The 12,985-nt window shown below is 41.9% G+C and overlaps 2 protein-coding genes across 12 annotated transcripts in view; one reads left to right on the forward strand and one right to left on the reverse strand.

The window, feature by feature from the left end:
* TTC14 (tetratricopeptide repeat domain 14) overlaps positions 1 to 12,985 on the reverse strand; it is a 170,245-nt gene that overhangs the window by 92,825 nt on the left and 64,435 nt on the right. The window lies entirely within an intron of this gene.
* PEX5L (peroxisomal biogenesis factor 5 like) overlaps positions 10,860 to 12,985 on the forward strand; it is a 105,921-nt gene continuing 103,795 nt past the window's right edge. For 6 of the 11 annotated variants that reach the window (XM_086844116.1, XM_086844121.1, XM_086844122.1 and 3 more), the window contains exon 1: positions 11,829 to 11,947. In XM_086844116.1, the coding sequence (XP_086700242.1) occupies positions 11,927 to 11,947 (21 nt within the window). In that variant the 5' untranslated portion in view covers positions 11,829 to 11,926. Of the gene's footprint in view, positions 10,945 to 11,785; positions 11,948 to 12,985 lie in introns of those variants that run through there. The other 5 variants (XM_086844125.1, XM_086844117.1, XM_086844119.1 and 2 more) reach the window with 5 other exon arrangements.

The raw sequence follows: 12,985 nt of genomic DNA on the forward strand, positions 1-12,985 counted from the left end.
GAAAGGCTTATTTTGGGGGATTAGATTTACAAAAGCACCGAGAGATCTGTAAATGCAAATCTCATGTCTTTCTCTGAGTCTTGTGTTATTGTATCAGTCATGTTTGCTTTGAAAATAACCTCTTCTTAGTCCAGTGGGGTTTTTATTCTATTCTTCACTATCGGGACAAGTAGCCAAACTGACCCAAAGCCACAGCAAAAATATTTCCCCAGCACTGGAGTCTTATATTGTCATATAGACATGAAAGAATTCCTAAAATAAAACCAGTTTCCCTGACACTGACAAACTAGAAAGCAGCTTTCAAAGAATCAGTTTTTCAAAAGACAGACTTCAGAGCCCAATGGTGCTCTTTAATCACTTGCTTTACAAAGATATTTCTCACATAAGTGTAAGATGCAAATGATTATTCTCACCCCATCTCAGCCTGTTAGACCTGATTGCTGCTGATGTATGTTCTTTAAAGAAATTTAAAATCCAGAGTGAGCTTTTCATTCTCCCTTTGTCAAAGAACCCCAGTCAAATTTTGTCTGCTACCATCTACACGTTCCAATATGTTAAGAAACTATTTTGTTAGCAACTGAATAAAGATGCCTTTTTTACCCTCTCTGTAGTCAAAATGAGTATCTCTGTTATGAATATGCCTAGAACCATTAAATAATGAACCTGAAACACAGGTTATTTGTGAATGACAGAAAACTCAAAAAGAGAAATGCAGCAGAATTTGTTTGTGGCAGACTAGTCTGACACGCTGAGCCTGACATTTACAAACTCCTGCTATTTAAAAGTTACTTCCTTGCTATTAATCCTGTCTTGCCATTTTTGTAACAGCAGAAGATGAACTGAAGCCGGTGTATTACCATAACTGGTGACCCAGCAGCTTTTCCCTTGGCAGGTGTCCCTCACAACTCCCTCCACCAGCCTGGGCTGGAATCAAATGAGGATCTGTTCTCTTATCAGTGAGGTGATGTACACATTTCTCTGCATGGCTGCCTCTCTTGCTGTGAAATGCTGTAAAATACAGAGATCCTTGTGCTGCCTCTCCACATGACACCACATCAAACATAAAGAATACCAAATGACTTAAGGGGTGACACTGAATCACTCCGGAACTGGCCCAGCTGGACTGAAAAATTTCAGAACACTCCTCAAATTCAAGCATCTGAGCAAGGACATAAGGATTTGGCCTTCTGAGCTGAGAGAGACATTCAGGATCCCACAAAAACAGGTCTCAGAAGAGTATTTCCTTATATCCTCCCTTTTAGCCTGTACACCTTTTCTGTCTGTCAGGAAACAATTCCTGATCTGTGTGACAGGAACTATTTAACCAACACAGGAATTTCAGTAAATAAATAAATAAATAACATATCAGTAATAAAAAATACTGTTAGGGGTTGAAATTGAACATGCATTATGAAAAAGGAGCATCTGAAACACAAACTTCCTGCTCAGCAGGGGAAAGTAATGACTTGGGAGCCAATGTAGCAGAGGAAAGCCAAAAATTGTAATGAAAAAAGCTTTGATGGCTCCAAGGGAACTGAGGAAAGCACATTCTTCATCTGATATGGGGTGTATTTGGGAGATCAGCCCTGGCTTCCAAGAAGAGCCTTCCCAGAGTGACATCAGCTGTCTAGAGGCCACAGACTGAGGTTCAGCTTGGCCCTGGCTGGGGTTTCCACACTGCTGCACTCCCCAGCACAAAGTACAGCTTGAGAGCTGCTCCTGGGCAAGGTGCACAATGGGGAAAGAGCTCCCTTTAACCTCCCATGCTGGGTGGGGAAGCAGGACTCTCACATCTACATGTAAGTGTAAAAAAATATATATATAAGAATTTCCAACCTTTCTCTTAATTAGTAGGAAGTTGTGTGGTGTAGAGGATACCCCCCTAGGCTGGGAATCAGCAGGAACAGGTACTATCCCACTGAGTAGTTCGAGTAAATCAGTTCAGAAATGATAAAAACAGTTCTAACAATGATCAGTAACACAGTGATCAAGAACACACTGATCAATAACAGGACACAATGCTCCCATAACACAGCTATAGATTCAGTTTAAACTAATTCCTACTTGCAGTAGAATATATTTTCCAGAAAAAAGAAACCCCAAGGAATCTTGACTTTAAAAACTCCAGGTAGAGAGTGCACAATGATCCTTTAAAAACAATTTCAATGGTTTATTACCATTATTACAGAAATGTGTATCTGGAGTCTACCTTTGCCTAACTTCCAACTTTACACCATTTTATTTCCTTTTATGCTATGTCCAAGTTTTCCAGCCTCATATTCAATGCCTTTATATAGACACAGGCTGGGACAAATTGCCTCTGCTTAAACTAAATAAGCAAGTGCTTGAGTATCTTGCTGTACAGAATGTCCAGTCCATTGATCATTCTCTAAGCCTTCACCAGCTCTCTGTTCCTTTCTGACACACAAGTCTGTATCTCCACACAGACTCATCTGTTGGTGAAGTTATCACATCACTACTGACACTGCTGGAAAGTTCTTTTTAGGCCACCTATAGGCCTTTGGTGTGACAGTAAAACCCTACATTCCCCCAGTTATTTATCAGGATCCCCCACATACCTTTCAGTTAATGTTTCTCAGGTCATCCACTTATCCTGCAAATATAATTTAGAATCATAGATCCCTATAATAGCCTGATTTGGAAGGGATCCATAAAGATCATCAAAGTACAGTTCCTTGCCCTTCAAAAGACAGGGGTTTACCTTCAGTTTTACTGAAGTGTGTATGATTTATTAATCACTTCATACACTAAATTTATTTCCAAAGGCCCAAAACTTGTTCTATCTACATAAATTTAACATTAATTATTTTTAAAATAATTTCTGAGCCTTTAAAAGAAATAGGAAACAGAGCATGACCCAACAATCCCTAAGGGAGCCTATTAGATAATTCCCACTTTGCATATTAAGAATAACAGATAAGCAGTTTTAGGTCTTTTTAATATGTTGCCCAGTTGACTTGGCATTATTCTCATTCCTTAATCAAAGGTTGTGTGGTATCATGACAAATGCCCCAAGAAAGTCCATTACATCAGCACCAGAACATTCATCAACCAAACCTCATATATCAGAAGAAAGTTATTGAGTTAGTCCAACAAGATGTATTTTCCATAAACCAATAAGTACTGCCATATATTATATTATTCCTGATTATTTTGCTAATCATATCCCATATCAGTCTTCCATTATTTTGCCAGAGATTGGCACCAGACTGAAAGGCCTGTAATTATGAAGCCATCCCATTTAAAATTCTGGCATGGTATTTGCCTTCCTAGGGCTGTATCAATTAATAAAAACCAACATTAATAGTCCAGAGACATTCTTAAGCAGTTCCTTGAATACTCCCTGATGAATGTTTTTGGAACTGCTGATCATAAAGTGTCTCAACTTTTTGAGCTGTTTAACAACCTCCACAGACAGTGACAGAATTTCCCAATCTCTTTCTCTACCTGCACAAAATGCTGGTAACAGCACTTTCTCCCAAAATGCCTCAAGATCTGTAGTTTAAAGACAATTCTTAAGACCCAGGTATTTGGGTTTTCTAACTCCTCTGTTTTGCAGTACCTCTCTAGTGAGTAAGAATATTTCTACTTCAATAAAAATATTTCTTTCTTTTATATTGAACAGGATCTGAGGAACAAAGTACCCTCATATCTTTTTCATGCTGCCTACCCTGAATTTACATGGTAACATTAAACCTTTTGCTGGCAGGAAGTCCCTTATGTCAGTAACCATGTGGAGTTCCTCTAAATGGATGCTCTGCTGAATCCAGTAATTTCTGAAGGTTTGTTAAGTACAACAAGCAGAAAAGCAGTTAATATACTAAGAGGACTGTGTCTCATCTATATCACCAGCAATCACTAGTGGATAAAACCTAATTAAAGAGCCAAATTTTCACTTTGAGATCTGGAGAGAATTTTTGTGCTCAAGAAAAAAAAAATTATCAGAAGAAAATTCTTTCAAATCTTCCTTTCTTTTCCGGGCCAGCATGTTTTAGGTACTAGTAGAACAGGAACGTTTTTAGCAATACTCAACCATTTAAGCCAGACTTTCATGAGCTCTATAAGCAAGTTTTCTATCTAAGCAATTTTTCCTAATTTAGGGTAGATTTATGTGTTTACATTGCACTCACTGATGTAATGCCAGTGCAGATAGACCAAATCTAGCTGTAAATCATAGCCAGGCTGTATACGGTCACCCATCCAGCACAGACATCAGGAGCCTGGAGTAGATAAACGCCTGCATACTTATGCAGCTTCTAAAACACATTTTGGAACTTCCAGTGAGCTTTATGAAACTAAAATACTACTGGTATCTGAAAAAAGGACAGATTTCAATTACCTAAGATGTTCAGGTGTCATGGGAAGCACAACAGACCTTAGAGTAGTGATGGGAAAATATGGGCTTGAAAGTGTTGAGGCAAGTTAGTTGTCTTCAGAATGCTCCACCTGATCAAACCTGCCCTCAGATACTCTGAGAATAAATAGGAGCAATCTCAAAAGCATCCAACAGAACTTATAAAGAGATACAAATGCAGTGTTTATCATTAAAAACAGGGCAAAAATAGCTAGGAAGCTTATTTCTATTTACAGCAAAATACTGTAACAAAGACATTATTTTAATACCTAGATGAAAATAAGGGGAGGAGTAATCAGCATTTCAGACTGATTTTTCTGTACAGCACTACCACAGGTATTACAGGCAGGCAAAACACAGTAGGTATATTTAATAAGAACTTTACAATCTAGTCATAAAAAGCTAGGGGAAAAATATAATCTAGAAAAATCTCACTTGGATGATAGCTTAGCTTTACTCAAAAAACAGTTACTGATGATTCACTGTCAAACTAGAGGGTTTTCCTAAGTGGCATTCCAGTATGTAATTCAGTATTTTGATGAATGACTTGGCTAAAGGAATAGAAGGCATATTAGTAAAATTTGCAGGGAAAATAAATCTAGAAAAATCTTACGAGAATAAGACAAGGATGTGCTCAAAATCTAAAAACATCTAGATAAAGGGGAGAAATGGTTTTGAAGAAGCAGCATACAAGTGGTTAAGTGCAGCATCAAAATTCTAAAGTTAGGTAGCACTAATCAACCACAAAAAACACAGTGGCTAAGAAAATGATTCAGTGATATCACCAGAGGTAACAGGATCACAAGCTTGACACTATTCAGCAGTATCCTGGTTTTGCAACACTTCACAGAGTGATGTAGAAACAGAAATACTGTGTGTAACACACATGAAGAATTTCTTCTGGTACTTGTCCAGTTTGGGTCATTACTAAAGTAAACCAGTCTGAGAGAAGAAACAAAAAAAAGGTGATCAAGATCTAGAAAACCCAACCTGTGTTACAAGGTTTAAAGAACTGGCATTACTTACTCTTTTAGAAAAGAGAAAATTACAGGAAGATCCAATAATTTTCTTAAAATGTGTACAGAGAAGCTACAAAAGAAAATGGAATATCTCCTTCTTCACATCAATTTTGTCTAAAGCAAATAGAACAAAGGGTATAAACTTCATCAAAGCATGTTTAAATAAGGTCAATAGTAAAAACTCAAATAGGAGGATAGTTAAGAACTGGAAGTGATTATCTGTGGGGTTGAGGACTTTCCACATTTTAAGCCATTCAATAGCAGTTGCAGAATCAAGCCAAATACATTTGTGCTACATTGCATTCACAGCAAGTGCAGAACCAGTGTAACCCTGGAGGTTCTAAACCTTCCATGAAACTTTTCCTCCTTCATAAAAGAGGAATGGTTGGGTCACAAGTTTGCAGCAGTTGTGTAGATGAGGCCCCTGTCCATGCACTCACCCTGTTTCAATGGAGTCAGTGAAAGGTTTGTGTTGACTTCAGCAGACACACGCCAGGGTCCAAATTCAGGAAAACTTAAGAGCAGTGGCCACTTGGCTATTGACATGTAGCTTTCTTGGGATCTGAAATCAAGTGCCTGGTGAGAGTGGAAAGACATGGGTTCTCCCTTTCTTTTTCTGCACTGGCAGATGATCCTTTCTGTATGAGGCATTTCTGTGTGGAGAACAGCATCATTACACATCCAAACCAGCTCCTCTGCAAACAGAGAACCTCCTGCGCTGGGAACTGACTGTGTGGCTGGACAAACAGTAACTATGGTGCTAAGAAACACAACCACGCAGGGTAAAGCCAGGACAGACCTACTGGGAGGCAATTTCCTGTCCTGATGATTTCATGATTTGATGTGGATGATGTGTTACTCTATGACCATGGCTTGTATCCTCTCTCAGCTCCTGCTGAGCTCATTACAAGTGGGAAAAGTGAGATCAATGCAAACCCACTCAGAGCTCACCTTTCCCAAGGAACTCACAATTTCTCCACAGCACTTGTTTCAGACATGGGCAGGAAAGTACGGGCTAAGTATAAACTAAACCATAAGAATGTTCACCTTCACATGAGGAAGAACTTCACACTGAGGGTGCAGAGCACTGGGACAGGCTGCACTGAGTCTCCCTCTCTGGAGACTTCCCAAACCCACTTGGACACGTTCCTGTGTCACCTGCTTCAGGTGCCCATGCCTTGGGAGGGGTTGGACTGGATAACCTCCAGTGTCCTTTCCAACCAGTAATATTCTGTGATCCTGTGAAGCTCCGGCCTTGCTCCAACATGTACAATGAGAGCTGACCAGGACAGAGCTGCACTGCTCCCCCAGTGCCACTCACAGCACTTACCCTGCACATCAAACTGGGGCAACAAGGGATGGGCCACACATAAAACAGGGCCACAACAACAGGAACTCCAACTGAAACAGGACCGGGAGTTTGCAATTATGCTGGTTACAATATGTAATAATGTGATATTATTCCTCATTCTGCTGACAAGTTCTAGGTTGGTATTTACTAAGAGATATAGAGCTAGGTGAATAAAACTGTTGTGACTCCAACATAGTGAAGAATGTTACTGTTTGTATTCTACTTGAGCTAGCTACTGTCTAATTGCCATTTGTTACTGTGGCTGGTGGTTTCTACATTGAGTCTTTTTAATTAAATGTTGTATATGCACCATTAGCAAAACTTTCAGCTTTTTAAAATTAATTTTGGATTGCGTCTTGTTCAAATTTATTATTCACTGAAGCATGTAAAGAATCTCAAAAACCTTCTTTATATGTATTCCCTAAACATATATAAACACATTAGCACAGGAAAGGAATGTGTAAATACACATAATATAATTAGCACTTTCACTAATGTGTGATTGTACCTTTCATACCTTATAGCTGCCATTAGAAAACAAAGTATAAAGAGTAATTAGAATCTGTCAGAACTAACAATATTACAAATCCTAAATGTATGTTATTGATAAAGTTTAACACTATTAATATATTATTTTTGACAGTTTTCTGCAACCTCACATGAGTCTAAGAAAAAGCTAGGTTATATTCAGTAGTTAATTTTTAATCAGCTCCATGTTTTCACAAATTAGGCCAATTATTCTCAGTTAGCAGAAAATAGCATTAATGAAAATATTTATTAATGATAATGTTTGTAAAGATCTATTTCTTAATAAAATATAGGCACTAGGCATAAATGAACCCAAAGAGTTTCCATGTATGCAAATTGCTTATCTCCATGGTTACATGAGCTAATAGACTGATGTTTTATACAAAGTATATGCACCAAAACATTAATCTATTATTGAACAAAGCAGCAAATCTGTGTCTTTATGACCAAACATGTGCTACTGTTGGATGCTGGCAACACAATCTGTTGTCACACATGAGAAACCCCCAGAGATTCAGAGAGATCAGAGCAGCACCCTTGAGTGATGGATACAGAAAACTGCTGAGGTTCCAGAGGCAGAAGTTCCCCAAAGTGGCCCCTCCAAGTCTCCAATGCTACAAACTTATCCCCCTTAATTTGCATTTAAAACTCTTCCTTTGAACACTTCATTGCACACAACACATCAAGGATATTTTCACTTTTCTACATGAAGTGTGCAGCTTTATTTATCAGTACAAGATTTTCTTAATAAAAATTGTGACTTACCCTTGCCACGTGGTTTCTTGGCATGGAAATAACAGACCCTGCCTGTTAATGAAGAATGTCAGAATAAGTGTTGTTAACTTGGAATCTATAAAAATGGGCTTGTGCAGTTTCACAGTCAGTGATTTAAGAGTATTTTTTAAAGTTTAGAGGATGACATAAATATCAGTAAGGTCTAAAGGAATGAAATACCTACCACCTCTCAAGGGTAGTTAAGTGTCAGGGTTTTGACAGTAACTAGGTAGCTGCCAGTATCTCCAAAATCACCCTGTGCGCCTTGTATTTCTGAGAATGCCCCTGCACACCTATTACTGTCTTCAGCCTTCCCAATAGTCCCAGTTACCCCAGCAATGTATTCAAAAACAAAATCTGAGCATTTATTTGTAAAATAAAGGATTTTTATTTGACTTCCTTCAAAATTTCCCCTGGCAATTTAATATTAATTAAAATCTGTTAAGCCATATGGTGACTTTTCTTTTTCTTAACAAACATTATGACTTTCATATTTTCTACCATGATTTTTTCCATTTTTGCCATAACAAACAACAAAGCTTTGAGAGATCATAGCACATAGACATGACTGGTTCAAATATTAATGCAGCCACCCAGACAGACCAAAAGGGGCCACAAAAGAAAAATGTTTTCAAAGCATTTTAAGCAAGTGAACCCTGTGAAATTAGCTATGCCCTGTACCAAAACAGATTTTCACATTCATAAACAGAGCAGAGTCAGAGAAGATCATGAATCCTGGCACTCACCTGTTTCTAAGCTGTAAAGGACTTGTCTTCACATGTATGGTACAGAATTGCACATTAATGCTTTCTGTGCCACCCAGCACTGCATTTTTTAAACCGCAGTGTAACTGAGCAATAAAGATCATGCACTGATTCCAGATTAGGATTAGATGGAGAGAGAAACAATCTCGCTGAAGCTTGTTCTGGTGAGGAGCAAGAGCCAAGGCAGGGTTTACACCTGTGGAAGCAGAGCAGTGAGTGTGGCTTGGGCTGGACCATATCTGAACAGCTCCAAGCAGGAGCCTCTGCCAGCCCTTCTGTCCCTGCACACATTTCCCCCATCTCTGCTCTGCTGCTCTGCCAGCTTTCTCCCCAACCACTGACAAATGATTTAGCCCCTGCTAAGGAAAAAGGCAAAAGCTGGATCTGTCTGGCTTTACTGGATCACTCAAATCCTGCCAAAGTGTGACATCAATATGCCATCACATCAACAAATTGTGCAATGAATGCACCTGCTTCAGATGCATTGGGAAAAATGCCTGTAACACACTACACTGTTAATCTCTAGCATATGGATCCTGACAAATTCTACCAGTGTTTGTCCCTCACTCACAAATAACATAGCATGAATAACCATTGCTAAATTAATAACTCTTCTACTGTAAGTGTGATTTTCATACCCTGTAGGAAAAAATTAAATCACAATGCAAAAATTAAATCACAATGCATATACTTAGATTTAGTAAAAAGAGATATTGCTACACACTGGCATTGACAAATGTCCCCCAGTTTTCCCCCCGCGGAAAAACACAAGAGCTTCAGACTTAAAACAACAATAACAATAAAAAACAGTAAGAAGAAGATATTTTCAAGTGCTTTTAGAAACATTCTGCTACTATAGAAAACCTGCACACTGACACAGGAATGGACACTCTGGGTCTACTATAGTCAGAGTGAAAAATTGCAGCTTCAAGATTACTAAAAGCTAAATAGTCTAATAAATCTCAACAAACAGCAAAGACATCAGGGCTCCAAGTTTAACTAGGTCTTGTTTTTTTTTCACCTAGACCTGAAGTTATCAATTGAGCACAAAGGCATCCAATTACTCACATCTGAAAAATATGTTCTCCATATTTTTTATTTTAAGTGAAACTACGGTCATTCAAATCCGGTATTTTCACCTAAGTGCAGTCACCCTGTGTGAAGTTTTACAGTAATATATGTCTAACATGTACGGAAAATCCCATAAAGATTCCAATCCCCAAAAAGATGTATTTTAAGCTCATCAGCTCTTAATTGAGGTTTTCAAAGAAGCTTAAGGGATTTAGACAAAAAAAATATTCATTTCTTATTTCCTTTTATCACCAATACATGGCTAAACTCCTTGGCTGCTCTGAAAATCTCAGGGAGCTGGATGCGTATTCACTGGATGTAAGAGAACTGTCACTTTTGCTATCTATCTAAAAGATAAAACTCTTAAGCCTAAGTGAAAAAAAAAAATAATTGGATAGATTTTGCTTATGCCATCACTGAAGACTTTACGAACTCGTGTTCTCCAAAAACTCATTTTTTTAGCTGAATGGGAACACTTCAAAAAGGCTTTTTTAGTCAGCTGAAATGAGAGCTATGATGATACAAATGTGCTGGTTTCAGGGATAAGAAATCTATTTTGCATTGCTCTAGTACAGGAGCATTCTTCAGGTTGGATTGCTCTGGTCTATCAGAAGCATCATAAAGTTTTGTGTAGTTTAATAGTGAAACTTGAGAGCTCAGAGCCAAGAAATTACACAATCTAGCAAATTCCAGGCGCTGGAGGTTTTCTGTGCTACTGAATATAGACACACTGGGTAGGGCAGAAATTTACGATGAAATTGAAGCTGCGGCTCCTTTTAGCAGATTGGGAGTTTCAGGTTTGAGGTGGCGAAGTAGAGAAAAAATCTGGATCCAAGATGATGCAGGTGTCTCCTGCAGGATTTAGCCAGGCCTGTTGTGCCAGTTTACAAGGTCAGAATTTTGCACGCACGGGCCGGTGCCAGATTTTTGCCTATATAACAGCGTCTTTGGCAAGCGTTGAAAAACGCTACTAAGCGATACTACCAAGCCAGAACGAGAGCCTCCTGCTATTTTCTGGGAATCACAACAGATCACGTTCGCTCTTCATACGCAGAGCACAAGGTAGGGCCCGGCCCGATCCTTTTGCCGAAACCCGGTTAATCTCTGCCGGGAGCGCCGCCGCTCCCGCTCCGCAGCAGCGCCCAGGGCCGGGATGCGCCGGAGCCGCTCCCTGCGCTCCGCTCCCGCGGGGAGGCGAAACTCGCGACCCGCGGAGGCTCCGTGGGCCACATTCAGGTTCTGCCGAGTCCTGCCTCCGGGACGTTCCGATTTTTGCTGTTAGGCTTAGTAGGGATTGTTTTGGGTTTTTTTCCGGGCAGTTTTGTATTTTTTTTTTCCTTTAATGTGTGCAGTGGGAGCCGCCAGCCCTGGCGGGGCGGCGGGGCCGGGGAAGCGCGGCTCCAGCGGGATCCCGGGGGCTCCGCCCGGTGACCGCGGGGCTCCGCGCGTTCCCTGGATGCTGCGCGCTGCCCCTGCGGAGGGAGGGAGGGAGGGAAGAAGGGAGGAGAGAAGGAAGGAGGAGGAGGGAAGGGGGGCGGGAAGGAGGCCGGGGCTGCCGGCGGGAGGCGGGGGAGGGCGGCCGGGGCCGGGGCCGCCAGGCCGGGGCGGCTGCAGCGGGACGAGGCGCGGCGCGGGCGGGCGGGCGAGGCCCGGCAGCAGCGGCGGCCCCGCTCCCCCCCGCGGCTCTCCCCGCCCGGCCGCCCCGCAGCCCTGCCCGGGTCCGCCCGCCTGCCCAGCACCCCCGAGCAGCGGCTCCTGGGCAGCGCCGGCACCGCCTCGCGGGGGGAAACAGAGGCAGCGAGGAGAGAGGAGGGCGGCAAACAGCTCTGGGTTACTGAAACCAGTACAGGAGCTGCCAGGACAAACGGAGCTTTAGCCAAAAATAGCTCGTTCAGGGTTAGGCTTTTTTTTTTTTTTCTTTCTTCCTTTTTTTTTTTTTTTTTTTTTTTTTTCTTTCTTGTAGTCGAGCGGCCGGGAGCGGTGCCCCCAGCACAGCGCACAGCCACCCTGCCGGCCGGAGGGGCAGCGGAGCAGCCACGGCAGGATGTACCAGGGACACATGCAGGTACGCGGGCGGCACGCCGGCAGCTCCGAGCGGGCTCCGCTCAAACGCGGCTCCGGCAAGTTGCGGTGGGCTGAGCCAAAGGGGAGATGCCACCCTGGCACCGTGCAACAAGTGACCCGGTGCGGTGTGACCGTGGCACTCCGGGGCCAAAGGGAGCGGCGTGACCGGGGGGGAGGATGGCAAAGGGGTTCTGTCAACTTTGTAACTAGGTGAAGTTCTCGGTGTATTTTTCCACGTATGATGCCTGCTTGTTCAAACAGATTCAAGGGAGTATTCCAGGGCAAACATTGTTACGGCATGCTTTAAGTGACACATGTCTCCTGCCATCCTCTTGATGCATCTCTTCCTGTATGTCAAGTGAAGGGCAAACAATAAGGGAAAAGACAGAGCGCTTGCTTTGTAAAATCTGCAAAGATTTCACATCACACTAAAACTGTCGATTTGCTCAGTGTGTTGTGTTTAAAGGTGATGGATTTCTATTCTTCCCTCCCGACACGGGATGAGGATTGATTTTGCTAAGCCACGGAATGACTCTGTAGAATGAATTCAAACACATGGCGAAGAGACTTCAAGATTTTAGGCAGAAATCTTGTCTCATGATCCTACTGATCTACGTTGCCTTGGCAGAATACACCCATCCCTGAGAAAAACATTTTACTGCCTTGGACCTGATGGCTTTAACCTTGACTCCTGCTCTCCTTCACATGGCTCTTCCTTGGAAAGCCAAGTCTGTTTTGAAGGAGGAAGTAACAAAGTGGAGTAAAGGTTTACACTGATCTTCCAAATTCCTTTGCTTTGGACCCAGTCTGGCTTGGTGTTCACTGGCAGGAATGTTCAAATGCTGTTATCACGCCCAGTGGCACCAGCTTTGGTGTGGTGGTGTTAGCACTGAGGCTGTTCAGGGAGGAACTGCAGCCCCAGGAGGTGCGAGCTGACCACTTCTGTTTGCTGTGACTCTGCACAGCATTTAAACACTGCCTGAATGGCCAGAGCCAGGGCTGTGCACGGAACAGATGAGTTAGGAGAGGACTCTGATTC

This window comes from Cyanistes caeruleus, chromosome 10 (assembly GCF_971803275.1).
Source record: "Cyanistes caeruleus chromosome 10, bCyaCae1.hap1.1, whole genome shotgun sequence".
Taxonomy (NCBI): domain Eukaryota; kingdom Metazoa; phylum Chordata; class Aves; order Passeriformes; family Paridae; genus Cyanistes; species Cyanistes caeruleus.